The following is a 27866-nucleotide window of genomic DNA, read 5'->3' on the forward strand; positions in this document are numbered from 1 at the left end:
AGACCTCTCACTGTTGTAGCCTCTCCCGTGGTGGAGCACAGGCTCCGGATGCGCAGGCTCAGCGGCCATGGCTCACGGGCCCAGCCGCTCCGCAGCATGTGGGATATTCCCAGACCAGGTCACGAACCCGTGTCCCCTGCATCGGCAGGCAGACTATCAACCACTGCGCCACCAGGGAAGCCCCTTGTTCTTTCTTTTAAAGCTTTATTCATTATGATATCTTTCCTTAAACATTTGGGTTGGCTTATTGACTTCCTGGTTAATATTGATCAGCTTCCACCTGAGACTTGGGTCCATCTGCAGCCCTGCCCTGTCTCCTTGGTGCCTTTAAAATCCTGGGTACAGGACTGGGCAGCTTAAGACTTGGAGGAGTCCCTCATCCTACCATTTTAGTGCCGGTAGAGGTCCCACGATGACGCTGCCTTTGTGTTAAGGCGAGAGGCGGAACAGAGGCTGGAGGTATGGAGTTTGGCATCAGACACCAGCTCTGTCACTTATAAACGACTTGTCTCTGTTTTCCCATCTGTGAAGTAGGGATGATAAAGATGCTGGCCTTGTAGGTTTGTTGTGCGAGTTAAATAAGATAATGAAGTGTGATGTTTAGCACAGTGTCTGGCACATACTAAGTGCTCATTAAACATTAGCCCTGGGCAGGGCATCCAGGGGGGATCCACCTTATAATATAAGCTTATCTTGAATTAGCGAAGTGGTTATCGGTGGGCTTTTATTTTCCAGTTTATCTGTGTACCTCTTACTTATGGTGCAGTACACCAGGAAAATGCCCAGAAGTGAAGGATTCTCTTTATGCTTTAATTCTAAACCCCAGCTAACCTCAGCGTTCAAGACAGGAATTCTGAGGAATGGAAAACATTTCTTTCGCATCTTCTTTTATAACGCTAAGCTCCTTTTACCTAACAGAGGGGCACTGTGGACATTTTCAGAGACAGACAATGAGTTACTGTAGAGACAGCACCAGAATTTTTATTTCATCCTGTCTTCAGGCAACATGCGGTTGCAGCAGGATCAGTGCACTGTGAGAGGACAGGTTATGCACCAATAGATCTGCCAGGAAAGACTGGGTCCAGGTGTGACATAGTAGGAAAAGCTCTGCTCTAAGAGTCATAAGAAAACAAATTCTGGTCCTTGAGCTGCCTCCGACGTGTTGTGTCACTTTGAAAAAGGCAGGTCACCTTTTCTACCCTCAGTTCTCTGATCTGTGACACAGGGATAATAATACTCTCTCTGACTATGGCATGGGGTTGTCCAGTGGCAATACATGACAATGCTTTCTACATTGTAAAAGGTTCAACAAATGGAATCTAATATCTTTATTAGAAAAGCATCACTTTCCATAGAGATGTCTGCTGCCTCTAGCAAATGCTGCCTTCTGGGTTTCAGAAATGATTTGCAGCAAAGTCTAGGTACATTTGGAGCTAGGTCCCGGGCGGGAGCAGGAGGCTCTGTCTTAGAGACCTAGAGCGGAATGGGGAGAAGGTAGGTAAGCTTTATCCCAGGGCAGCGGTTTGCAGACTTTAGCATGCATTGGGATCACCCAGAAGGCTGGTCCCATCCCCAGAGTTTCCAATTCTGTAGGTCTGGGGGTGGGGCCTGAGACTTTACATTTCTCACACATTCCCAGGTGATGCTGACGCTGCCAGTCCAGGGACCACACTTGGAGAACCACTGTACTAGGGCAAGCAGGAAGAGAGAGTCCTTCTTCTGGAACTGAACCGGGCAGTGTGAAGATCCATGTGGGTAAGGTGATTTGGAAGAAAAAGATGCAGAAGACAGAAACAGAGAGAACATGCAGATTGGGCAGAACAAAGGGAAAAGTCTCATTCCGTAACAAATGCAGGTCGGGGGAAGTTGCTAGGTGATGGATGAGGGAGAGGGGTGAATTTCCATTGTAGGGAAACCCAGGTGAGAGGCAGGAGCATCGATGTGGATATACATGTGTCTGGGGAGGTGGAGATTTCTCATTAAGAAGTGAGGAGTGGTGTGGTGGGTGCTGGGGAGCGGGCCGGGCTGGGAGAGGAGTGCCAGTGCAGAGTAAGAGGGACAGCTGAGATGTGGCAGAGCGGGGTAATTTCAGGGCTGTGTGGTCTGGCTCGGTAGCGCAGCACAATAGACATTGGGAGAAAAGGGGTGGAATTTGTATGTGTGACCTGCCCCGTGGCTTTCTTGCTGTCTGCATTTATCACATCACGTCACACCCAACAAGACAGCCCCCTCCTCCTGGTTCATTAGGAGATTTGATTCGGCTTGGCTCCTGCTGTCAGCAGCTGTCTGGGGCAAGATCTTTATGCTCCCTGCTCCCTAAGCAGCAACCAGCCTTCAGCCAGCAGCAGAGCTTATTAGAAGAGGCCCCCTGGACCCTTGATTTTCAGCGCACTGGTGGCGGGAAAGAGTTAATACCTCTGGCTTCTTTGCCCCCTGGGCAGCCTCTGGGTGCAGAGGAGGGCAGCTCTGGGCTGTGGGGACTCCCGCCCTGAGCTGCTGAGCTACGGCCAGAGGAGCAGGGAAGCACTTAGTGAGGCTGAAGACGAAAGTGCGGGAGGAGTGCCAGGCGAGCTCTGCTCAGGGGCACCTCCTGTATCCTGCCAATGAGGATGGGCGTGCAGACTGTGCCTGGGAGCTGAGCCGCCGCCCGCTGGGTGTAGGCTGCTTCAGTATTTACCGAATGTGACAAGCAGAGAGAAGAGCTTTCGGTGGGGCCGCTTGCTGCCCGGTTCAAGTGGTGGGAGGTGTGTTGTGCATGTATGCAATGTGAATATGTGTGTTTGTGTGCGTGTGTGTATGCGTGTGCTAATGTGGCTCTGTGTTCCTGCACACATGCCCTTCACCCGCCAAGGATTTGATTGCTAAGAGAAAGATCTACTCTTTCCCCAGAGCTCCTTACCCGCAACCTTTCTGACTATCCCGTTGGCAAAGACCCGCAGGCCATGAGGACTGGTCAAAGACAGTGAGTATTGCTTTGGCTTCTCTCTTTCCTCTCCGGGTGCCCGTGTGGGCTGATTGCATTATCCATATTTAATTAACCTGTCTCTCCATGCATATTGATTGCTTTCTTCCCGCTGAGGCTCTTAGTTTCTCTTCCCCTCTTTATAAATCTTTGCTCTTTGCTTTTAACCATTTTTTCCCCTTGAGTACCCTCGCTTTCCAATGTGTCCCATCCTGTCTGCCCCAGAGTCACCTGTAACTTGATGCCCACTTATTAGGGCACATGTAGCATGGTGCCGTCATACCCTCGGCCTTCCTGGGCTCTGAGTAACCCCAAACTCTGTCCCCTAGAAGTCGAGGGCCCAATGGGATAAGAGCCCCTAGGTGCTGGGATGAATGAGAAAGGTGGGGTCAGAGTATCCTGCAGGTTCTTACTTAATCGACTCTAAGTTAATATAAGGGGTGGTGGAAGGGCTGAGGGGCAATGATGGCCAGCGCTGGATTTGGAAGAGAGAGAGAGGCAGACATCTCAGCAGCTCTGGGAAGCCAGCGTGGACTAGCAGTGGGATGGGAAAAGCGACAAGGCAGTGACAGGAGACCAGGTGATAACTGCCCCAGGTGACCTTGCCTGCTGTGAATGTGGGTGGTAGCCCCTGGTTCTGCTGAGCCCCAAGGTAATAAAGGAGGCTTCCCGCTCCTCTGGGGCTATATCCCACAGGTCAGAGAAAACGAGGCTAAGGTACCCCAAACAATGATTTCTAGAGACCCTTACAGCTGTAAAGGGCTTTGATTTCCCGACTTCTGGGCAAGCAGGTGTATGCACGGTTAGGACAAAGATTGAGGAAATGTCCTTGCTGTCAGGGAACACAGCCCTGGCTCGGTCTCCCAGAGATGAGCCTTTACACGAAGTCTAACTAAATTTTTCCCCCAGTTTTAACAAAGCAATCTTTTAATTTGATTGATTATAATATTATTAGAGGATGTTTTTTCAAAAGTATTTGTGAAATGTTCTAGGTACTATCAAAATAATTTCACCTGCATAGATCGTGTTGGAACCTTATCTATCGACATTAAGTTTCTTTTAAAATAGATTCTATGTTTGGTGTCACGGTTCCCCAGGGGAACCCTTTATTGATGGGCTGCTCTTCTCATGTGTTTCTTCCTATCAGTTTCTTCTGTGGGAACAAAGGGTTTGATGCTCTGAGAATGGGACCCTCAGGAGAGACAGATTATTAGTCTATCAGGCCTCCACCTCAAGACCCCCTTTCCCTGGTGCCCTTCCTGCTTCGGGTCGGGAACAGGCCAGTCTGCAGAATGTGGAAGGTCAGGCAGCCTCCATATGGGCAGGAAAGAGTGACTTGCATATTCATTTCTTCAGCCTGTGCCTGTGATCCCCACAAAGGAGCAAACCTGAGTGGTGACAGTGCGTGACAAGCCTCCCTTGGAGTTCTTCCAACCTTCCTCCCGCTCACGCCCTCCCCAGGCTCCAGCACTCCCACCTCTGGGACACATTCCCTTGGAGGGAGGTGAGAAGCAGCCAATCAAAGGATTCTGGAGCAAGTGCTGACCACTCCTCCCCGACCCAGGGCTGGCTGGTCACTTGGGTCCCACTCGAGTAAGACACAGAGAACTGTAATTTTTGGCTTGCCACGCCTGTGCTTTCCTCCCCCGGGGGCTCGTGTCCCACTTTACGCTGATGGCCAGTGGCTGGGGAAGCAGGACCTCCTGACCAACAGGGAGCAATGTGAAGCCACCCAACAACTGGTCCTGGTTCACCCCCGGTTGGTCACCCTTGCTTGGGACCAGCAGACGTTCATGGGGAACGGGGGGTGTGGGGGGAGGTATTCCGTTGGCAGAAAGTCACCTGCAAGGACTTGTAGTGCAGTCAGATAAGAGAGGGGGCCCGCTCTTACAGCAGATTCTTTGATTTTAGGTGAGAGGACGTGAAAGGGTAAACCCCTGTGCCCCGCAGTCTTATCTCCCACCCTGACGTCCCTGCACACCAGCCAGAGGGTTAACCGTAAGCGGGTGCCTGTATGGCCGCTTTACTGATGCCACGCAGGTAACTGATGCTAACCTCTCTTCTCATCCCTGCCACTTTCCTCTTCCTCCACCTTCCCACCTCCCCTGCTGTCTGAGCCTGCTCCAAGCCTCCTAATGCCGTGGGTGGGCCACTGGCGTCCGTCCCCCAGGCCTCCTGTGTGGACGGCGCTGTCCTTGCCGGGGTGCTCCTTGCAAAGTTGGGGCCTTGCAAGCAGCATCTGCAAGGCCCTCCCGCACTCTGCCGGGACTTATGGGGTGGGACTGTGCATGAGTGTGCATTGAACCATTTAGGGGTCTCTAAATTTCCGGGGTAGAGAAGAAAGATGAGGGCAAGTCTAGTCTTTTTCTTAAGTGACCTTAACCTTTGACTCTCGCTCTGCACCTGTTATTTCAGGCCTATCTAAAAGGTCAAGTCTCAGACAAGATGGAAAATAGAACTATTTTGCCCCAAAGAATATTTTGTGGAAGATTTTTGCAAACTATTTGGGAGACTTACTGCTGTCTTGGTAACAAGTAGCACACTTTACCCTGATCCCTGCTAGACCTTGTTAAATGGCTTGCATGGATGTGCCGTGTTTTGAAATCCTCTTAACTGCTCTTTAGGGGCATCGACCTGACTCTTCAATGATTGATGTGTCTGAGGCACCAAGGAATGAACCGACTCACTCTAAGTCGGTTCTGGCCTGTGGTGCGGCCTGGGCAGGACCTGCACTTGAATTCATGGAATGTGATGACTCAAGGGCCCTTAATCAGTTGCTGCAATAGCCTAGTGCTGGGGCACCCCGTGATTTGTAACAGTGAGTGGACATGAGATGCTCACTGTCAAGGAAGGGAGAATGGCTGTAGCCAATATTTTGAAATGCCAGGAAATCAATGGCTTCACAAAGCACCTGGCTGAGATGAGCGGTAGGGGCACAGATTGTGCAGAAGAGGAGATATTTCTGAGAACTTGAATGTTCTGGCCTTAAAAGACTCCTCGGAGATGGACTGTGGAGTACAGGTGTTGTCCGTCCCCACCAAATGTAATACCATCCCCGGAGACATTTGTTGGATAAGATTTCTGTGAACAATTACCAGGGTCAGGGATGAAAACCCATTTGAAGTAAAAGAAAGAGCTTGAATTGGATCTAACGTCTCTGCCCAGGTTCAGGATTTGAGAAAATGAAGAAGGGAAAGCCAGGCTGGAAGAACTTCCTTTCAACAAAGAGAATGACATCTTCTAGGACTATTTCCATGGCAAACTGTTACCAGTGTGCATGTGGCAGTCCCCTTTTATCAGTCACTCTTAAGTCCTGATTATCCCAAGCCCCTCCCTCTTAGCTTTACCCTCCATCCGAGGAGTTGCCACGGTTAAAGGCCAGGGGTCAGTAAACTTATTCTGTCAAGAGCCAGGGAGTAAATATTTTAGACTTCATGGGCCATACGGTCTGTGTTGCAACCACCCAACTCTGCCCTTGTGTTCAAAAACAGCTTTAGACAATATCTAAACAAATGGGGTGTTGCATTCCAATAAAACTTTATTTACACAAACATGTATCTTGCAGGACTGTAGTTTGCCAATCTCGGTGAAAGGTAAAAGTGGCCTAATATTGAGAGTCAGAAAGAGACATTAGCGTAATTTCTCATTGGATCTGCCACAACAAATAACTACTAAGTGTCTGGTCCTTAGGAAAATAAAAAATATGAGAAATTTAAGCATGCATGTTACAATTTTAAATATGTTGATTGAGATAAACCAAAATATAAATAGGTGTATGAGAGCTTAGTTAAGTGAAAGTGCTGACAAAGGGCACCCTGGTTCTTAATTGCTGATTGTACCCACAGCTTCTCCCCACCTGTAGGCATCAGTCCTCACTGGTCTGTAGCCATTCATGTATATCCTCAGGTTTGTGGGATCGGTGGGAAGGACCTGAGGTAGAACTGACCTGCCCTGAAGCCCCATACTTTGTCTGTGCTCTGAGATTCTATGACATGCATCCCTGTATCATGCAAGCATCCCTCTGCTCTCCATATGGGTACCACTGGGGCTCTGTAATCAGGGGTTACTGCTGCTGCTACTGCTACTTTGCCCTCCTAGTGGGAGAGCAAAATGTGGATTGTTATCATGTCATCACTGTATTTCCTTTCCCCACAGAGAATCCTAATTTAGAAATTCTTCCAAGCTAACGACCTTCATTGACTTACCATCAACTTGCATGTCAGCTTTAAAAAGCATTAAGCCTCCAGGGGTAGGGGACCTATTACTATTCCAGTAGTCAAGATGGGGAGTGAGTATTGCCCTTGATCGTCTAGGTGTTTCTCCTCTTGTTTATGAGATCTTCAGGGGCCACTTGGGGAAGGAGGGGAGGGGGCAGTGCTGGCTCCTGCCACAGCAACTCCAGGGGCGCCTTATGGGGCTGACAGTTATTATTATGACAGTTCCCCATCCTGCTGCCCCTGTGCTTGTTGCAGGAACAAAGGGATGAGGACTCGACTGGGATGCCTGTCTCACAAGTCCGACTCGTGTAGTGATTTCACAGCTATTCTTCCCGACAAACCCAACCGTGCTCTAAAGTGAGTAATATGGCCACACAACATTCCCGGGGTGCCGACCATGGGATGCCCACTGTGGGACTATACAGCCTCATCTTCTCTGGTAGATGGCTGAACAGATGAGCCGAGTGACAATAATTTCCTGCCTCTTGGCAGCTCCTTTTATATCTCTGAACATGAATGAAAAAATGTTATATTCCTTTTCGAAATGTATGGCTTAGCGATCTCAGAATAGGGACCCTCCTTTTTCTCCTAAGAAAACCATATCATGCACCTCCCTTATAAAGCTGCAGTGTGGGATACTTCTTGGTTCTACTTAGTTGTCAATCTGAGTTTCTCAGTTTGGAAACAAATTACTCAAATCTACTCTAAAATTCTGCTTAGGTTCAGAGAATCTGGATTCAGTGCCTATACTGTGTTAAATGATGTCACAGATGGTACCTCATTTAACCCTCATGGGGCTCTGTGATGGGTGCCGTTATTCCCATTACAGATGTGAGGAAACTAAGGTGACAGTAAGAGATGGAGTCAGGAGCTCAGCCTAACTTTTTCTAAGTCCAGTTTTTTCCACTGTTACTGTGACATGTTAATTAATTAATTAATTAACTAGAAGTATAGTTGGTTTACAGTGACATCTTTATTTTTATTTTTTTAGATTTTTTTTCGGGGGGGGGGGGGCGCTTGTGGGATCTTAGTTCCCTGACCAGGAATTGAACCTGGGCCCTCAGCAGTGAAAGTGCAGAGTCTCAGCCACCGGACTGCCAGGGAATTCCCCTACAGTGACATCTTTAAATGATGCACTTTCTTAGTTTTGCTTTTTAGACTGAAAGCCAACATATTAAACTTACAGAATTCCAATCCTGAGATTTTTCCAACAGCTACTTAAGAATATGTACAGTTATAGCAACAGGATTGTAGGAATCCAGGTATGATCTTCATTTGCCCTCCATTGTTTTGATTTATTCTCCTGAGCAAATCTCAGTGGTGGCTGAAGGAGAGGAGGTCGTTCCAGAAATATTCAAGACAGATGTTTCTTCTTTCCTAGGAGACTATCCACAGAAGAAGCTACGAGGTGGGCAGATTCCTTTGACGTGCTTCTCTCCCATAAGTGTAAGTAGAATTCAGTTTTCATCATGTCTCGGCAAATCATTCATTTTGTAAAAGATGCATCAAATACCTGCCATGATCCAGGTACTGTGCCTGGTGTCCAAGACAGCTCCAGTCTCTGCCCTCACAGAGCCTCCTGGCTAGAGGGCCTGTAGACAAGAAAACATAATTTAAATGCAGTGGGAAGAGGGCCCTTATTTTGTTTTCTGAGCTGAAAGGATGGTCCCAAGGAGCCTTCATGTTCTCAGCAACTTTAGCAAGAAAGAATTTGGCTTAGGGGGTTGCAGTGATGTGCTCAATGGGAATGACAGTCTAGATTCCATCCAAAGCTTGTTTTATAAACTGAGATGACCTCCCCCCAAGTCACTGGACAGCCTCAGGTTACTCATCAGTCAAATGAATATTCTGTGCATTTTGTTATTGACTTGAGTTGGCAGAGTTTTGAGTTTTCTTATCCCTCCTTATTTGAGGGGTTTACTACCCCAGCTGTACTATACCCCTCAACTTCTGACTGGGTGCAAGTTTTATTGTACACACTTCTGCTATCCCTTCTCTTCCATTTTCCCCTTTCCTCATCTTGTATGCCTTCTGTTTCCCACAAAGGCAAAAAGAGTTGTGCATTTTGCAGCGTGGGAAGGACATTTTGATGGCAGCCAGACTTTTCAGCTCTTGCTTTTTTCTTATCATAAGCAAGTCCAAGTTCATTGGGCTTTACATCCTAGTGGCATGAAAAACATGAGAGTGGGATAATAGGAGTAAGGAAGTGCCTTTTGAAGAGAAAAGAAGGTTTTACACAGACATTCAGTGTTCCCCATAAATTCATCTTGCTGATATTAGAAGTCCTGATTGATCTGGGAGCAGAAGGGCTTCTTTTAGTTTAGAGAATTGTTTCCACTTACTTGGGGGACATAATTTTTTTGTTTTTTGGGTTTTTTTACATCTTTATTGGAGTATAATTGCTTTACAATGGTGTGTTAGTTTCTGCTTTCTAACAAAGTGAATCAGTTATACATATACATATATCCCCATATCTCCTCCCTCTTGCGTCTCCCTCCCTCCCACCCTCCCTATCCCACCCCTCCAGGCGGTCACAAATTTTGATACAACAAAGTGAAGGTCATTGGCCGGTACTCATGCTTGTGTTCTCAATTTTGACCTAGCTCGGCTACCAGATAGTTGATGGCCTTGATGGAGTCCCTCAGTCTTCAGAAAATGTCTCTAGAAGTGATTTTGCTTTCATCTGGATGAGCAGTTCCCTCTTACTATGCCCCTCATCCTAGTACTAATTAACGAATGCTTTTGACTAGACTTTAAAACGAAATGCAAAATTTAAGAATAAGCACATATTGTAGCAAGTGATTTTGTGAGACAAATAGTCATTTTAGTGTTCTGTGGATTACACTTAGGAAAGAAAATAAAGCAGAAGAGATACAGCACATATAACATATGGCTATACCCCCAAACAGCAAACTTCTGCGGTGAATCTGCCGAGGTAATGGAATACGTACGATAGTACTTAGGATTTGATAGTTTTTTTGTGGTTTTTTTTGCGGTACGCGGGCCTCTCACTGTTGTGGCCTCTCCCATTGTGGAGCACAGGCTCCGGACGCGTAGGCTCAGCGGCCATGGCTCAAGGGCCCAGCCGCTCTGCGGCATGTGGGACCTTCCCGGACCGGGGCACGAACCCATGTCCCCTGCATCAGCATGCGGACTCTCAACCACTGCGCCACCAGGGAAGCCCTGATAGCTGTTTTTTATAGGGCGATTCTGACTTATTTTCTGGAATCACATCAGGCTAAACAAGTGTCACTATCAATTTACACTTTCTTTTCCGGCTGGATTTGATTCAAGGTCATCTTGAAGTTTGGTTTCTATTTCAGCCTCATGATTGACTCAGTTTAAGTCACTGAGGCCGTTTCCTCATTCTTAAATGGGGATGGAAATGCCTGTGTGCTACCTGTCACCTGGGTGTGAGAATCTTCAATCTTCACAACTTCAGATTATTTTGGGTTCTCTATGCAAAGGTGTTTTGTAAGAATATGGTGGAATTTTAAAAAAATGATGCTTGTATTTCTCAAATGAAAAATAACTGTGGCTTGAGAATAAAATTGCAAGTTTCTCTGCCAACGATTAACATGAAGCATTTATAGACAGAGTTTATGATGGTAAAATTAGTGGATGGAAGCTTACGGTATGTTTGGATTGCTGCAGTGGCAAGACCCGGTGATTTAGAGGTTTAACTGTATTTGTTTGACTCAGTGACTTTTAGAGCTAAAGACACTTGGTTCTGCTTCTATCGGGGGTGCTTTGGGTTTCCAGGAATACAATCACAATTTTCTGAGTTGGGGATTCCACTAAGGGGTGTTACAAGCCAACACCAGATTGCTTCGCTTCTTTGTAAAAAACAAACAAACAAACAAAAAACAGTACAGAAATAAGCTTTTTGAACTTTGAAGTTCTGTGCTCCTTCTTGGAGTCTGATGCTCATTTTTATTTCTGTTTAGTACGGAAAAAAAAAAGCCAATGGAGTGAATGTCTTTGAGAAGCAAGGGGCTTTTATTCAGGGGCCTCTGGCAGAATTGCAAGGTTCCCGTGAAGCTGTGGAGGGTCAGAGCCCAGCCTACCTCCAAGAGTGTTGACAGGGCTTCCCTGGTGGCACAGTGGTTGAGAGTCTGCCTGCCGATGCAGGGGACACGGGTTTGTGCCCCGGTCCGGGAGGATCCCACACGCCACGGAGCGGCTGGGCCCGTGAGCCATGGCTGCTGAGCCTGCGCGTCCGGAGCCTGTGCTCCGCAACGGGAGAGGCCACAGCAGTGAGAGGCCCGCGTACCGCCAAAAAAAAAAAAAAAAAAAAGTGTTGACAACTTTCTGCAAGTCTAATTAATTTGGGTTAGTACTGTGACTCAGTTGGGGCTGATTAAGCTTTTCCAAAGGGATTACATGTGTGCTGGTCTCTTACGAGGGACAGCAGTATCAGAGGTGTGCAGGGCTTTCAATTAAAACAACAAAGTGTCCTAAAAGAAGGGAGAATGACTGAACGACTGGGCTACGGAAAAACGTGTGTTAGTCTAGAGCCCACTCCCTGGTAATTCTCCAGGCAGCTGTCCTCCCTGAGTTTTCTATTTCGGAAAATTCAGATAATTGTTCTTGTTCCCATTCTCAGTTTACAGAGCATCTCTGCCTGCTCTGCCTGGATGTTTAGGGCACTCATTTACTCTAAAAATGGTGTCCTGAGTCTTCATTACAGACAAAATCTATGCTAAGCAGCTGATGGGAGAGGGGCCCCAAGATGAACCGGGCAGTCCTTCCCTGGTGGAGAATGCAGGTTTCTGAGAAAACAGACATAGAGAAAGATAACACAAGAAATAAGGCCACATGCTAAGACTAGGGGGCCTCAAGATTTCAAATAGAATCCTGACATTCAGTGTTCCTCTTAAATGCCACCTTGTCGATGTTAGTAGTCCTCATCGATCCAGAGCAGAAGGGCTGCTTTTGGTTTAGAGCATTGTTCCATTTAATCAGGGAGTGTACTTCTGCAGAATTAAGAACGCTGACTGGTAGTCAAACCTCTTGATTTTGACCCAGCTCTGCTGCTAAATAGCTGGGCAGCCCTGATGGAGTCCTTCAGTGTCTTGGAAAATCTGTCTCCTCATCTCTACAGTGAAGGATCTGGATCCAAGGGGGCTGGATTGAGTTCTGCCCTATTGTTCCAGGATGCTATCTGTAGCAACCACCAGGATTGGCAGTCACTAGTCACCTACGGCAGGTGGTTTGAGTCCACGCTGCCTGCAGGGTTATGTAAAACTGCTTGAGAGCTGAAATGGCTTGAGCAACCAGATGAGAGGCGAAGGTACCTGTGTTATGAAGCTTTCTCCTCTCCTTGGCAGGATCCCACTGGGCAGGGATGCACCTCGCGGGTTCAAATCTCAGGAAAAAAAGAAAGCAACTTTTACTATTTTTTAGAATAAAAAAATCCGGAACATAAATATTTGGGGAGGAATTTTATTTCCAATTACATTTGCTTAACAAGTGCAGTGCAGAGCTAAAGACGCACCCGTGGAGGTCTGGGAGATAACCACTTGCTAAGTGCTCTTTTTTTTTTTCCTTTTTTTATTTTAACTAACAAATGAAAAATGAAATTGAAAGTGCTGATGGCTTCATTAGATAGGGAGGGATTTCTAATGTGTGTTAATTTGGCATCTTTCTCCTGTTCATCCAGTGACAATTATAGACTTGCTGTCTGTGTGTGCACCTAGTCTGTCCCCAAGGGCATGTGTGTGTGCGCCCACCTCTGCAGTTCATACTCGGGAGAATGAAGGCTCCCAGCTTGTGGGAAATCTTTTCTGACAGGTGGCTGGAGAGCACAAAATTTTGCGTCTTCTGCTTTTATTCCCCATGAGGTTCAGGCATATGCTTGTTATTTGTCCAGCTTTTAGTAGGACGTTCAGTCCTTAACTCTGAATCAATTCTCCCTCCTTCCCTCTGCCTCTCCCTCGTTTCTTTGTTTTAGTTTTTTGGGGTTTTTTTTGACGTAAAAGTTGAAATTCATTCCAGTTTTAAGGTGAAGGTGTAGACAGGGTTTCTTCCCTTTTTCCTTCAGCCTGATCCCCCACCGGGATGACAGAGCATCTCACCCTGGGCCTCCATGTGGTCCTTAGCTTTGTTTCATTGTTTGCAGCACATGGAGGGTCCAGGCTGACCTGTCCCCGCCAGGCCAAGGGAAGGCTAGGTTCATGGAATAGTGTAATTGAAAGCTGTTTTACATTTGCAGAGTTAATATTCATCTCTGAGCAAAAGAGAGCAGTGAAGAAGCTTTTAGTTTAAAAAAAAATTAGCCCCTTTGAGATAATGATTGAGATATAGAAAAATAGAATGAAGTGACCTGGTCACATAGCAACCAAGCAGAAAACCCCACACAATCAAACACTAAAATTATCAGCTCATGAAATTCCTTACTTGTTCATGCAAATGGTCTTTAGCTCTAGAAGGTACCGTTTAATAAACAGATTTCCACCTGTCACACAGCGCTCCTCACATCCCTCTGCAAGCCGAAAGGTTCTAGAACAGTGTTACTCAAAGTGGGATCCAAGGAAGGCAGCACCAGCAGCTGATGAGCCGATGGGAGCCTGTGAGAAATGGAAATTCTTGGGTCCATCTCATACCTATTGAATCAGAATCTCTGGGAGTGGGGACCAGCAGTCTGGTTTTGCTTAAGCACCCCAGTAATGCTGATGTGCAATGAAGCTTGAGAAACACTGCTCTAAAACACAAGTGTAGGAAACTATGAACCTGGAGCCTCCTGGTGGGGCAGGTGGTCTGTGCTTTCGAAGAAACACACTAAAGACTGTACTGCCGTTCTCCAAAGTTCTCAGGCAGCGCATCCCTTCAACGGGACATTGTCCATATATTGCAGAGTCCACATATGTAGCAGGCGTGGTGGAGAGTGTTCACAGTAAATAAACAAATATGGCAGGTGTGCTTTCTGGATAAAGTGAGGATAAAAGTTAGAAAGAGATACTCGAACTAGAGATGGATAGAAAAGAAACTTCTCCTCCTCCTTGCCACCCTCTCTATATTGCTATAATTTTTATTTGCACCCAGGAACATGGATGCATTTAGCCTTTATAGAAGGAATGCCAAGAATATCTAAGGCAGCTATTAAAAGCTTGTTGAAAAAGGTTTGAATGAAAGCATTTGGACACGCGTTCTCTTGCTTACCAGCTGTGACCTCTGGTAAATTATGTAAACTCTATAAACCTCACATTCCTCATCTGTAAAAGGGGAATGCTTAGACTTACCTTGTAGAGTTGTTGCGAGGATTAAATGTGACTACGGTTGTGAAATGCTAAGCATGATGACTGGTATGTGGTGGGGCTCCATGAAGGATAAATATTCTTATTATTTTTATTATAACCCAACATTAAATTCATTGAGAACACGTACATTTCATGACTCCTATATGCTAGAGATGGTGTCAGCTTCTTGATCCCATAGGCAGCTTGAGGTTGAACTCTGGGGGTAGGGTGGGGTTCACGTTAGCATCACCAGTGGGCTTATTCTAATTTCATAATACCTCACCCCCTTTGCCACATGAGGTTTTGGCATCCCTTCTTCATACTGTCCCAACTTCCCCTCAATGTATGTGAGAGCATCCATCTGGGATGTAGTTTTTTTTTTGTTTTTTTTTTTTTGCGTTACGCGGGCCTCTCACTGCTGTGGCCTCTCCCGTTGCGGAGCACAGGCTCCAGACGCGCAGGCTCAGCGGTCATGGCTCACGGGCCCAGCCGCTTCACGGCATGTGGCATCTTCCCGGACCCGGGCACGAACCCGTGTCCCCTGCAACGGCAGGCGGACTCTCAACCACTGCGCCACCAGGGAAGCCCTGGGATGTAGGTTTTAAAAGCCCAGTAGGGGCTTCCCTGGTGGTGCAGTGGTTGAGAGTCCGCCTGCCGATGCAGGGGACACGGGTTCATGCCCTGGTCCGGGAAGATCCCACATGCTGCGGAGCGGCTGGGCCCATGAGCCATGGCCGCCGAGCCTGTGCCTCCGGAGCCTGTGCTCCGCCACGGGAGAGGCCACAACAGTGAGAGGCCCGCATACTGCAAAAAAAAAAAAAAAAAAAAAAAAAAAAAAAAAAGCCCAGTAGGTGAATCTGGTCTGTTTCCTCTTTGAGAGTCCCTGCAGTGTTGTTATTTCAAACCAACCAGAAAAACATTCCTAAACACTTAATTTTTGAAATCTTTTAGGCTCTGGACTGGTGTACATGGGATTTAATAATACTTCTCTTGTTTTAAAGGAGTCATTTGTGAATGCTAAACTTTCACCCTATTTGGGGCACATCTCCTTTGTCAGCCCTTTAATAAAATACCCCTTGCCAATTTCTTATAATAGTTGCAGATACAGGCTCTACCACGTTTTTTCTGTTACTTGACTCAGTTTCTGCTTGGTAAAATAAGAAGGAACATTGGACTAGGAGTTGTAAGACCCAGTCTCTCCTTCCTCTTCTGTGACCACATCCTAGGAATAAGAAGCCATGCAACCCCAGGTCCTCACCATTTCCTTGTGTTCCGTGTAGGGCTGGATCATAGGATGTCCCATGTCTTTCCTGACTCAAAGAGTCTAGCAACCAAGTCCTACTACTATCATAATCTATCATCTTGCTATATATATATACTAACAAAGTAGAGATCATTGAAGAAAACTACGCGAATCACAAGACTGAAGTACAATTAGCATACTAATTGCTTGCCAGTAAATGTCAGTAACTGGAAATAGTTTGTTCTCTAAATAATCTTCCTACCTAAATCTTCTTAGCCCCAGTTATTTGCTTAAAAACCTGCATTTTATAGGTAACATAAAAGAAAGGCTTTGATACTGGTGCTATTCTCATCACAAATTTCAAATTAGTGAGCTTAGTTTTGAATCAAAGAGGTTTTGACTTCATCATTAGTATATGTATCCTAGATTTTATGAATGTATTTTCCTCTCCTCTCCTTTGTCTGACCTTGGATCCATTAACCAGCTTATTTTTTCCCAATTGATCAGGGATGCAAGAGGACTCTGGTCTTTGGGACTACACTTTAGCAAACAGAAAGCTAAAAAAAAAAAAAAAAAAAAAAAAAAATCATTCTTGTGATCTTCTTTTTTTCCAAGCCTGGGAACTGAACTAGGCTCAAGCCCACCCCCAGTGCCAGCTAAATCAGGGCTCCTGGACCTTGAACTGTTACCTAAGCCACCCTCCCTGCTGCACCAGCTGTACTGCTCATTCATAGTGACCCAGTTTCTTTTCTTATGTAAGCACCCTGCATCAAAGAACTAGAGGGAGGATGCCGGCAGCAGGCAGCGTGTGCGGCCACGGGAGTGTTCTTGCAGATGCTGTGCATGCTCGGGAGGATGCCAAAATTCTGTCCAGTGTTCCAGGAATTCTGGACACCATCCTTTCCTTTCCTGCGACTCAATAGACACTAATCTCAAAAATGTCTGATGTTCTTAGTGTCTTGACTTAGAAGGTCATACAGAGAAAGCCAAAGTGAAATGAAATGAAAAAAAAAAAAAAGGCAGATCCTCCTGTTTCTCTCTCATTCTCCTGAACGGTTGCTCACCCATCATCTTTAAGTTACCAGAGTCGTTTTTTGATATTAGGCATGTTATGTTCTGTCCAATGATTCCTTAAGTCAGCAAAGTACAGGAATAATGATCACAAACACATGTGGAGCAATCACTGTCTTAGTGTCAGGCTCTGAATGCTGTTTACATATATTAACTCACCTCATTCCCACGGCCCCATGGGGGAAGTACTGTTAGCATCTGCATTTCACAGAGGAGAGAACTGAGGCACAGAGAGGTTAAGCATCTTGCTCAAGGTCACACAGAGCCAGGACACAGTCCCAGGCAGAATAGCTTCAGGGGTCAGAGAGAAATCACTCTCCAGCAGCCTGGAATCTGTGGGGGTGGTGGAGGGGGGACTCTGCTTCTCTGAGTATTGGGGAGGGATCTGAGTCTGGGATACCCCACGGTGGTGAGTGGGTAAGGGGGGGTGGATGGTGCATGGCAGGTGTGGGCAAAGGAAGCACAGCTAACAAAGCAGCTCACTCTGAGAGATGCCAGTAGATGCTGATGAGCCTTTCAGAGATGAACGGGCATCCTGCATTTTAACCAACTACAGTTTATGGACAAGCAGAAGGGAAGGAGAGGGTCCTGGTGGAGAGAAGGGGAAAAATGGAAGGAGGAGTGAAAAGGGACGGAGGACAGAAGAAAAGGGAGAAGAGTGGGGAAAGATGCTGAGGAGTTTAGGGAGAGGACCAGACAAAAGGCTTGCTGGGAGGAGGTGGGAGGTGATAGAAGGGGGAGGAAAAGATGTAGACGGGAAGAAGGAATCCTGCTGTAGCCTCATACAATTCCTCTGCTAGGTCACATGAGCAGGAAAGTTGGGCCAGGTTGGGGACTAGTGGTCTGTACACAGAGGCCCGCTGCGGCCATCTGCTCTGGGGCAGGGGAGGGGCTCCTGCAGCCATGGGGCGGTGGAGGGGGGTTTCCACCCCATCTCACTTCCATTGTTCCGGGACGAAGTTTCTCTTTGCACAGTGGCCCTCCATCCTGCCTTGCTCAGAGCCGGCCCTGGGAATATGAAAGGATGGGGAGAGAGGCTGAGGGGGAGGGCAAGCAGAGGAGGAGGGCTGTGATCCCCACGGTCTGTGCAGGCCTCCATGAGGTTTTCAGTGAGTCCAGACCCTCCTAGGCCTTTCTCCCCTCCTTCCTCATCTCTCCTCAAGCTCTTCCCTTGAAATCTTGGTAAATTTCAAGTGCTACATTTTGATTTGTTTGCCCTCCCACTCCCTCTGAAGCCTGCCCTGGAAATGCAGGCAAACACAGTTTGGATCAAGGCTGCCCGTGACAGGATGCACCTTTACAAGGTCACTCAGCTGTGCTTTGTTAGAGTGTCCCCGGGCCAGGGTGGGGGAGTATGCCTGTCTGCTCTCTGAGGTGCCCCTGCATCCTGGGAGGGACACGTAGGGTGGGTATCAGAGCTGCGGGAAAGAAGAGCGTTTAGACAGATTCCAGGTTATGAGTGGTACCTAATAGCCTCCATTGTCGCCACAGAGGAGGTGATGGCAGGTGTTGTCCTGCCGGAGAATCTCCAGCTCTGTGACCCAAATGGTGTGTTGGCCCTGCTGTGGCGTACTTTCAGCATACTGTCTGATTTGGGGTTCTTGTCCACTCCTCCTTTAGGGGAAGTGATAACGTGGGGCCTGCCAATGGTCACCAGAGGAGAGACAGGCGGAGTGGGCTCTGAAGTCGCGTAGATGTGTGTGTAAATCCACCTCCCACCCCTTACTGTCTAAGGGACCACAGACGTTTCACTTAAACTCTCCAAGGTGAGAAAGCCTTGGGCTTTGAGATGTTAAGGTGTTTCCCAAGGTCACACAGGATTCAAACGCAGGCTGTCTGACTCCAGAGCCTCTGCCTTGATAATAGGGTTGGCGTAAGGGTTACGTGAGTTGATATGTAGATTGGATACCATAGAACTTGGCCTGGGGTAAGTCCTTGATGTATAATGTGATGAGGAGGGGGAGGAGGATGGAAAACCGTCGTCTGAGAGCTGTGTGTGATGCAGCCACATCAAGGCTGTGATGGGGGCACAGAGCAGATCACTAACCCTACCTGGGAGAGTCCATGGGATCCACCTCCCTCCCTTTCCAGGTGAGGACGCTGAGACTCAGTGAGGTTGAACGTGCTAATTATGGGCAGCCTGCCTGTGATCAGAACTGGTGCTTCTGGCTGAGACAGTGGTGCTCCCGTCCCAGGCGGGATGAGCAGGGTCAGTAGGCTGCCTCAACGGAGCTGCCAGACGACTGCAATCTGAGTATGAGCTCACCACACATTTTACTCCAAACCCCCATCCCCACTGAGTCAGGCTGAGCTGCTGTAATTCAGCTGGATGCTACTGCCCATGCCCATTCTTTTTTTTTTTTTTTTTTTGCGGTACGCGGCCTCTCACTGTTGTGGCCTCTCCCGGTGCGGAGCACGGGCTCCGGATGCACAGGCTCAGTGGCCATGGCTCACAGGCCCAGCCGCTCCGCGGCATGTGGGATCCTCCCGGACCAGGGCACGAACCCGTGTCCCCTGCATCGGCAGGCGGACTCTCAACCACTGCGCCACCAGGGAAGCCTCCCGTGCCCATTCTTATCTCTATGTTGTTCTACTCTCCAATACTCCTCTGCCTCCCTTGGTGACTTTTTTCATTTCCTCCCCACCTCATCTGTTGCCATCATTCCTGGAAACGTCGTCACTATTGTGTTGTTGCTTGAGGCCTCCTTGTCTTGTGCCATGCTGGCCTCTTCCTTTTTTAGTGTCCCAACTGCTGGTGCCTTCCTGCTCTCCAGGTTCCATTTGCCAGCCTGGAGCTGATGCTCCTGTCTTTTTTTTTTTTTAATTTATTTATTTTGGGCTGTATTGGGTCTTCATTGCTGCGCATGGGCTTTCTCTAGTTGCGGCGGGCGGGGGCTACTCTTCGTTGCACTGTGTGGGCTTCTCATTGCGGTGGCCTCTCTTGTTTTGGAGCACAGCTTCTACGCGTGTGGGCTTCAGTAGTTGTGGCATGTGGGCTCAGTAGTTGTGGCTCGCAGGCTCTAGAGCGCAGGCTCAATAGTTGTGGCACATGGGCTTAGTTTCTCCGCGGCATGTGGGATCTTCCGGGACCTGGGATTGAACCCGTGTCACCTGCATTGGCAGGCAGATTCTTAACCACTGCACCAGCAGGGAAGTCCCTATGCTCCTGTCTTTGAATGACGGGCACACCCCAAAACTAAAAGTTCTTGCTCTTTTCCTGGTGCAGTGTAACGCTCTCCAGGAGCTGAAATCTAGGTCTTCATAATGGTTTGCCTATTTCCTACCAGGGTCCTATTCTTTTTTCCAGAGTAGCTGTTTCCAGACTCTTTTCACTCTCATAGGTGTCCCCACCACAATACATACTACATTTGTAATTATTCAATTAATTATTTTAAATGATTGCTTAATGTCTGTTACACTAGACTAGCTTGCAAGTTCTGTGAGGTGGTGACTTTATATGATTTGATTCTACCGTATCTCCAAAATCTGGCACGTGGAGGCAGACCACCTGCAGGGCCTTCATCCCAAATTAATAAAGAAGATCAAAGCTGTTCAACTGGGCTTCCCTGGTGGTGCAGTGGTTGAGAGTCCGCCTGCCGATGCAGGGGACACGGGTTCGTGCCCCGGTCCGGGAAGATCCCACATGCCGCAGAGCGGCTTGGCCCGTGAGCCATGGCCGCTGAGCCTGCACGTCCGGAGCCTGTGCTCTGCAACGGGAGAGGCCACAACAGTGAGAGGCCCGCATACCAAAAAAAAAAAAAAAAAGCTGTTCAACCGTGATGCATCTCAAATATGTCCCTTCCTGGACCATTTCTCTCTATCTCCATCCGCCCCCCTCTCTTTCTCTACTTTCGACTTTCAGGAAGTCAAGTTCATCCACTTCTTCTTGAACCCTTTCTTTCTCTAGAATCTGCCTTTACCAGATACTGTTCTTTTGCCCCTTTAATTGCTCTCTTCCCTTGCTCTTTCCCTTCTCCTTGCAAACACACCTGGAAAGATATTGCTTCAGAGTCATGTGGACGGTAGGGAAACTTGGCTGTTCTTGCCAGCTGTGGACTGGAAAATTTATCTGACTTCGTAAGTTTTAGTCTCTTCCTGTGGAAAATGAGAGTGGATCATTTGTGCTATCTATGGATCAGCACTGCTGTGAAAATAAATTGAGCTGCTGTTTGTACAATCTCCAGCAAAAAGCATGGCATATAGTAAATAAATAAAACTCCCTGCCCCAGATCCTAAAGAAATAAATAAAAACTGTATCATTTCCATTTCCTACCACTTTCTTCAGCTAATATCAGATGGGAACTCCTTCAACATCCTGCACCCAAACTAGAAACTTTCCTGCATCCACATGCAGCCTTTCCTCTTTTTCTCCATCACAACGCCGTTCCCAGACCTATTTCTCCTACCTTCCTGGAGGCAACATTTTATCAATGAAACTTTCTTTTCGTTAACTTCAACTCCTCCCGCTCAACAAGTCTTTTCTGGCCAGATCAACGTTTAATCATACCCAAGCCTATCTTACAAAAACCCCACGACATACAGACACACACAGACACACAGACACACACACACACAGACACACACACACCCCAGACCTCTTTCCTGACTTCTTTTTTCCCTCCAGCTGTGCTGTCTGATCTCTCTACCCCGCTTCTTGCAAGAGGCATCGGAATTCATTGTTTCAACCTCCTCCCCCCTCATTCCCCACTGTACTTACCACAATGTGACTGGGGCTCTCATCACACCACGAGGACGGTTCTTGCCAGTGGTTGCGGAATCTTGTCGCCGAGTCTCAAGACCACCGCTTCTCAGACCGTATCTAGCTTGACCTCCGGGTAGCGCTGGACACAGTGGCCACTTCCTACCTGAAATGTTCCCTTCCCTGGCCTTTTGGAACGCCGTGTTATCCTTCTGTCTCTGGCTCTTTCACAGGCCTCTTGGTGTATGTCTATCCTACAGTTGTCTCAATAATTTTAGCATTATTATTATTATTATTAAACACTAGTCTTACTAAACTATTTCTGGTTACTCAAATAAACCTTTCTTAATTGTAGGCCTCCGTGCCTGTGGTTCCCCCTTTCTGCCAGTCTCTTCTTCCTCTTTCCCTTCCTTTTTCACTTAGCTTCCTTCTCCTCAGCTTCACATCTCAGCCGAGAAGCTTCTTCCTCCTATAAGACTTCCCTCTCCTCCTCAGCTCTGGCTCAGGCGCCGTCCACCCACCCCCACCCCCCCACCCCCGCCCCGTACTTTCACAGCCACCTACGCTTTCCTTAGCATATCACTTATCATCTATACCATAATTACCGTAATTATGTTATCTTGGCTCAAATTGCTCTTTTACTGAAAGTTCTGTGAGCACTTAGCTGTGCCTGTGCTTTGTGCCCAGGCTCCTAGCAAATGCCTGGGTCACATAATGGGTGAATGAATGAATGAATGAATGAGTGGAGATGGCCTTACTGCTGCGTTGGATTGGTAGTTAGGCTATCTTACGTTTTTTGTTGTTGTTGTTTTTTGTTTTTTTTTTTTTGCGGTACGCGGGTCTCTCACTGTTGTGGCCTCTCCCATTGCGGAGCACAGGCTGCGGACGCGCAGGCTCAGCGACCATGGCTCACGGGCCCAGCGGCTCCGCGGCATGTGGGATCCTCCCAGACCGGGGCACGAACCCATGTCCCCTGCATCGGCAGGCGGACTCTCAACCACTGCGCCACCAGGGAAGCCCTATCTTACGTTTTTTAAATGCTGCATATTATTACTTGTGTGAACTCAGCCAATCCACTTCGCTAAGCATGTGTCCTCATCTATAAAGTGGGAAGAAGTAAAGCAACGTTCCTGAGGGTCCTCTGCAGGTGTTATCTCCTCTAATCCACACAAAGACCCAGCAAAGCTGAGAGCTGATGCAAGGAAATGTCTGTACCTTGGGTAGGGTGAGGCCACACAGTTTCCCTAGCAGGGTGATCTTCAGTAATAGCATGGAGGAAGGCAGAGAGGTAATTTTCTCGATCTCAGCTTGCTCACAAGCACCCATTTTTGCTTGATGGAAAGCACAACAAAATTTAACACAAACAACAAACAAAGTTTTCAATTCAAAGAATTTAGTCTCGTCTGGTTTAAAAACAACAGGCTCTTCAGAGTCACTCTTCTGAGTCACTTTACATTTGCCCCTTTAGATAGACGCATAGTGTTTTAGGGTTCCCCCAGCCCCGCACCTTTTCCTTCCCACACCCTGACCGCAGCGGGAAGGCAGCAGGGGAGGGCCTCTGGCCCATGTCCTCTCTGTGTCATGGATCGTGTCCCTGGCTCTTGTCACGTGTGGATTGGTCATTGCTCTGAGGTCACGTTGCGGAAGCAGCCCCGCCCACGCCCCTTGGTTCTCCTGGGCACTGAGTCTCCTCAGAGGCTTCCGCAGCTGCAGGTGGTTTTCCCTCCCACCTCTGCATGTAGCCTCTGACAGGCATGCTAGCTCTCAAACCCCTGTTCTTTTAGAGCCTGAGGAAACTTCTAGAGCTCCTCTAGGAGAACTTGGAGGAGACAAGACATGACAAAAAGAGCACCCACGAGGGATTTTATGGACAGCGATTTTATGATTTGTTCTCTGATGTATCCCAAGATTTTGAACAGTACTTTGTTCATGAGTAGTTTTTTTTTTTTTTTAGAAGATGTTGGGGGTAGGAGTTTATTAATTAATTTATTTATTTTTGCTGTGTTGCATCTTCGTTTCTGTGCGAGGGCTTTCTCCAGCCGTGGCAAGCGGGGGCCACTCTTCATCGAGGTGCCTGGGCCTCTCACTATGGCGGCCTCTCGTTGCGGAGCACAGGCTCCAGACGCGCAGGCTCAGTAGTTGTGGCTCACGGGCCTGATTGCTCCGCGGCATGTGGGATCCTCCCAGCCCAGGGCTCGAACCCGTGTCCCCTGCATTAGCAGGCAGATTCTCAACCACTGCGCCACCAGGGAAGCCCCTCCCCTTTTTCTTTAATTGTTGAATTGAATGAATGCTTTTCAGAACATCTCTCTGCCTAATTAGTGCCATGCCACTGCTTCACACTCACTTTGATTCTTAATTTATCTTGGATTTCTATGCCCTCCTCTCAGGGTTTTGAACCCAGTGCAGGAATGAGGGGCAGTGGGGCACTGAGCAGACCTTTCGTATGAGTCTAAACTGTGTTACTCTCCTCCTGCCTGGCACAGGGACAGTTTTATTTCCATCCTGCTTGATGGGAAACAACCTTATATCATATTCTGCTTTCTCCAGACTCCTTGTCTTACTGTTAAGGTGACCATGTGTCCTGGTTTTTGCCTATGGTGGTCATGGTTTATGTCTGTTGTCCCTGTGTAATTAACAGAAGTGGCCCCCTTGACTCCCAGAAATGTCCTGGCTGGGGTGATAAATTTCACGGCCACCCCTACTTTTGTTAAACACTTTAAGCTCAGGCTTCCAAACTTAGATTTCTTTGTGATTTAAGGTTTAGCTTTGGGATTTTCATCAACACCCTTTTCTCTCCCAAGTTCCTGGCTCTTATAATTAAAAGTCTTGACTTTTATAACTATGGTTCTAGTGTGGGCATTAAGATGTCTATTTTGAAAGATAAACAATGACTTTTTAATTAGGAGACATAAAAATGTTTCAGAAAAGTAAAAACAAACAGTTAAATATGTCAACCACATGGCACCATCAATCCATGGAATGATGGTGGACAGTGCCCAGGCCTAGCACCTATGGATGGAACTTCGATGCTCAGGGGAGTCCATCACCCAGAATTAAGAACTGTTAACATATTGTCCTTCTACTAAATTTTAGAAAAGAAATAAAACATTATAGCCAGTCTTTTTTTTAATTAATTAATTTTATTTATTTATTATTTTTGGCTGCATTGGGTCTTCGTTGCTGCACATGGACTTCTCATTGTCGTGGCTTCCCTTGTTATGGATCACGGGTTCTAGGTTCGCGGGCTTCAGTAGTTGTGGCACGTGGGCTCAGTAGTTGTGGCTCGCAGGCTCTAGAGCGCAGGCTGAGTAGTTATGGCGCACCGGCTTAGTTGCTCCACGGGATGTGGGATCTTCCCAGACCAGGGCTTGAACCTGTGTCCCCTGCATTGGCAGGTGGATTTTAAACTACTGCACCACCAGGGAAGCCCCCAGCCAGAGTCATTTTTAACCAATGCAGTCACTCCTTTATTTTAGGCTGTCTCTGCCCTTCTTCTGAGGACAGTTGGTAGAAAGCTACAGCTCTTATTTGATTTGAGGAGCATGTGTTAAGGGTTAAGATAATTTATCAAAACTATTTTAAAATAAAAACATCAGCTGAATGCATAGGCTATCAATGAATGTTGTTTCCCTTTCCAAATCTATGTGATAACCCTGCTCATCTTATTCCAATTGGAAGCTCTGTTTGGCAGTATGCATGACATTGATTAAGAAAAATGCAGGGCTTCCCTGGTGGCACAGTGGTTGAGAGTCTGCCTGCTGATGCAGGGGACACGGGTTCGTGCCCTGGTCCGGGAAGATCCCACATGCCGCGGAGCAGCTAGGCCTGTGAGCCATGGCTGCTGAGCCTGCACGTCCGGAGCCTGTGCTCCACAACGGGAGAGGCCACAACAGTGAGAGGCCTGTGTACCGCAAAAAAAAAAAAAAAAAAGAAAGAAAAATGCAAGGATAATCATTTAAATCATTTAGTAGAAAAATTTAGTATTTAGTAGAAATTAATCTTAATTAAAATGTATAATTTGATAGGCAAGATCTTTTAAAATAAAGCATCCATGGAATTAATCATTAAAATATGGGGCCTCAAAAGTTTTTTAAAAGAGGCTGAGAACCCCTTCCATATAACAGAATGGTTTTACAGACTGCATTTCAGTGGGTGTTTACTTTCAGGCATTTTTCTGATAATAGTGAAGGATTTGACCTGAGGCATTCACTCCCTCCCACCCCCCATCAGTTTGTCTTGTGACAGATTGTTTTTTCAGGTTGGTTGACTTGGATTGGTGCAGGGAATGGATTACGTATATTACTTTGGCCTCATTAGAAACGCAGGCTCACCAGTAGTCCCAGGGGACAGCCAACTCTGCATTAGGGGACCGGCAGTCACCACCGAGGGCTGATTAGAAGTGACCAGGCCTTCCCATAGTCATTATTCCTACGGCTTCCTAAACATTTCTCCAGAATATCACTATGATCCTTGAATGAGAAGCATGGCTTGCCTCTGACGGTACCTGTGTGTTTAAGAGAATGGAGTCTTCAAGAGGATGTGGAGGAGAGCAGTGCGGGCTGGACAATCAGGGCCACTCTTGTGTTATGACTACCTTTCTTTCTTCTACAGTTCTCGGACTTAAGCCTCTTCCTATTTCTCTTCCTTTCCACTTCCCTCCGCGTCCACAGATGGGGTGGCTGCGTTCCGCGCCTTCCTGAAGACGGAGTTCAGTGAAGAGAACCTGGAGTTCTGGTTGGCCTGTGAGGAGTTCAAGAAGACCAGGTCAACTGCAAAACTGGTCTCCAAGGCCCATAGGATCTTTGAAGAGTTTGTGGATGTGCAGGCTCCGCGGGAGGTGTGTTGGCGGTGGGGTCTTGTCAGACCTCCATCCGTTGCTCTCTCTCCTTGCTGGGGTTTGAGCCAGGTTTGATGGGGACTTTCTTCTGAAATGAACCTCACTGCTCTGATGGCTCTTGATACAAAAGGGATCACTTTTAAGGTGCAAAGCCCAGGGATTCTATAAAAAGGAGCTCTATTGGGAGTATTTTAGCTGTCTCTCAGTTAAACATGTGCCAGCAGGAGCTGTGTTTCTATAGGGATCCTGCAAGATAGATGCCAGTAAATTCATGTTAGTTTTCCTAGTGGAAGGCAGCATGACTTGATGGAATGAGCATGTACTTTGGAATCTTGTTCCAATATCAGCTCCACGACTTACTCGTTGTGTGATCTTGGTCAAGTTACCTGGTCTCTCTGAATCACATTTTCCCCAATGTAAAAGGCTATAATATCACCTTTCAAGATCACTCTGAGTATTAGGAGTCAAACACCTATTCAATATTTGTCACTGCTTATTAATGAGTAATTATAGTCATTTATATTATTTTATGATCATTTATTATAATTACTTATAATAATAATATGAATTTCTATGTACTGCTATTCTGAGTTATAAAACAGAGTTTTACCTGGGAGAGTTTTATAGGAGACAAATATTTTTTGTCTGTGAGTTTAGGTGCATTCTATACCTAAAACTCTTCAATTATGCTTTGACTTGGGATGCAGGAGGTCTTCGGCCAGTGGCCAGAATGCTGCAGGCTCCTTATAAATGTGGTTGGAACAGAGATGTACATTCTAAACATAGTCTTTCTCCCTGGGGTATTTATTTCCTTAGCAGCTGAGAAAGGACAAAAGAGCAAGCTTACTTTAGGGAACACACATTAATGCTTGTCTCTGGTTTAACTCTGCCTGACATTGCAAAGACCCATGGATTAAGAGTTGAGTAATTTTGGGTTTTGCCTTGGCTGTTACTAACTTTCCATAGTAAATTAGACCAGCTTTTTAGTATCCCTTTTCTTCAGTATCTTTATCTATAAATTGGAATGAAGAATATCTGGTCTTCAGACCTCACAGGGTTCTTCCTGGGATCAAGAGGGATGACCTTCAGGAAAGCAGTTTGAAAAGCATGAATAACCTTACATATTTAAGATGCTGTCATTAATAATTAGTATATATTAATAATTATTAATATAATAATTGGCCCTTGAGGGCCTGTGACCATGCTCTCTGTTTGTGTCTCCAGGTAAACATAGACTTCCAGACCCGAGAAGCCACAAGGAAGAACATGCAAGAACCATCCCTGACTTGCTTTGACCAAGCCCAGGGAAAAGTACACAGTCTCATGGAGAAAGACTCTTACCCCCGGTTCCTGAGGTCCAAAATGTACTTAGATTTGCTGTCCCAAAGCCAGAGGCGGCTCAGTTAGACCTCAGATGGGGACTCTTGGAGATCACTGGCTTTCCCCTCCCCTTGCTGCCAAGACCATATTCTAATGTGAAATGTCATAGGTGTTCAAAAGCAGTGGCATTTAGGTTGGGAGCCCAGGAGTGAGGAAGGGATGAAGGGCCATTCCAAAGTATGATCCAGCCACCAGAGCTCGGACTCTATTCCATTA

General features: G+C 47.0%; 1 protein-coding gene across 2 annotated transcripts; it reads left to right on the plus strand.

Annotated features, from left to right (window-relative positions):
• Window positions 1–2942: 2942 nt before the first annotated feature.
• Window positions 2943–27866, plus strand: RGS8 (regulator of G protein signaling 8; the record flags this gene model as incomplete). 2 transcript variants are annotated; one of them, XM_082611853.1, is made up of 5 exons in its annotated part: window positions 2943–2962; window positions 7435–7536; window positions 8561–8625; window positions 26104–26270; window positions 27495–27866. In XM_082611853.1, the coding sequence occupies 5 exons, from the start codon at window positions 2943–2945 to the stop codon at window positions 27675–27677; spliced, it is 537 nt and encodes a 178-aa protein (XP_082467979.1). In that variant the 3' UTR covers window positions 27678–27866. The 2 variants fall into 2 exon arrangements, with proteins under 2 accessions (XP_082467979.1, XP_082467978.1); XM_082611852.1 differs by lacking the exon at window positions 2943–2962 and adding an exon at window positions 4977–5002.

Source organism: Mesoplodon mirus, assembly GCF_964341445.2.
Source record: "Mesoplodon mirus genome assembly, chromosome: 3".
Taxonomy (NCBI): Eukaryota; Metazoa; Chordata; class Mammalia; order Artiodactyla; family Ziphiidae; genus Mesoplodon; species Mesoplodon mirus.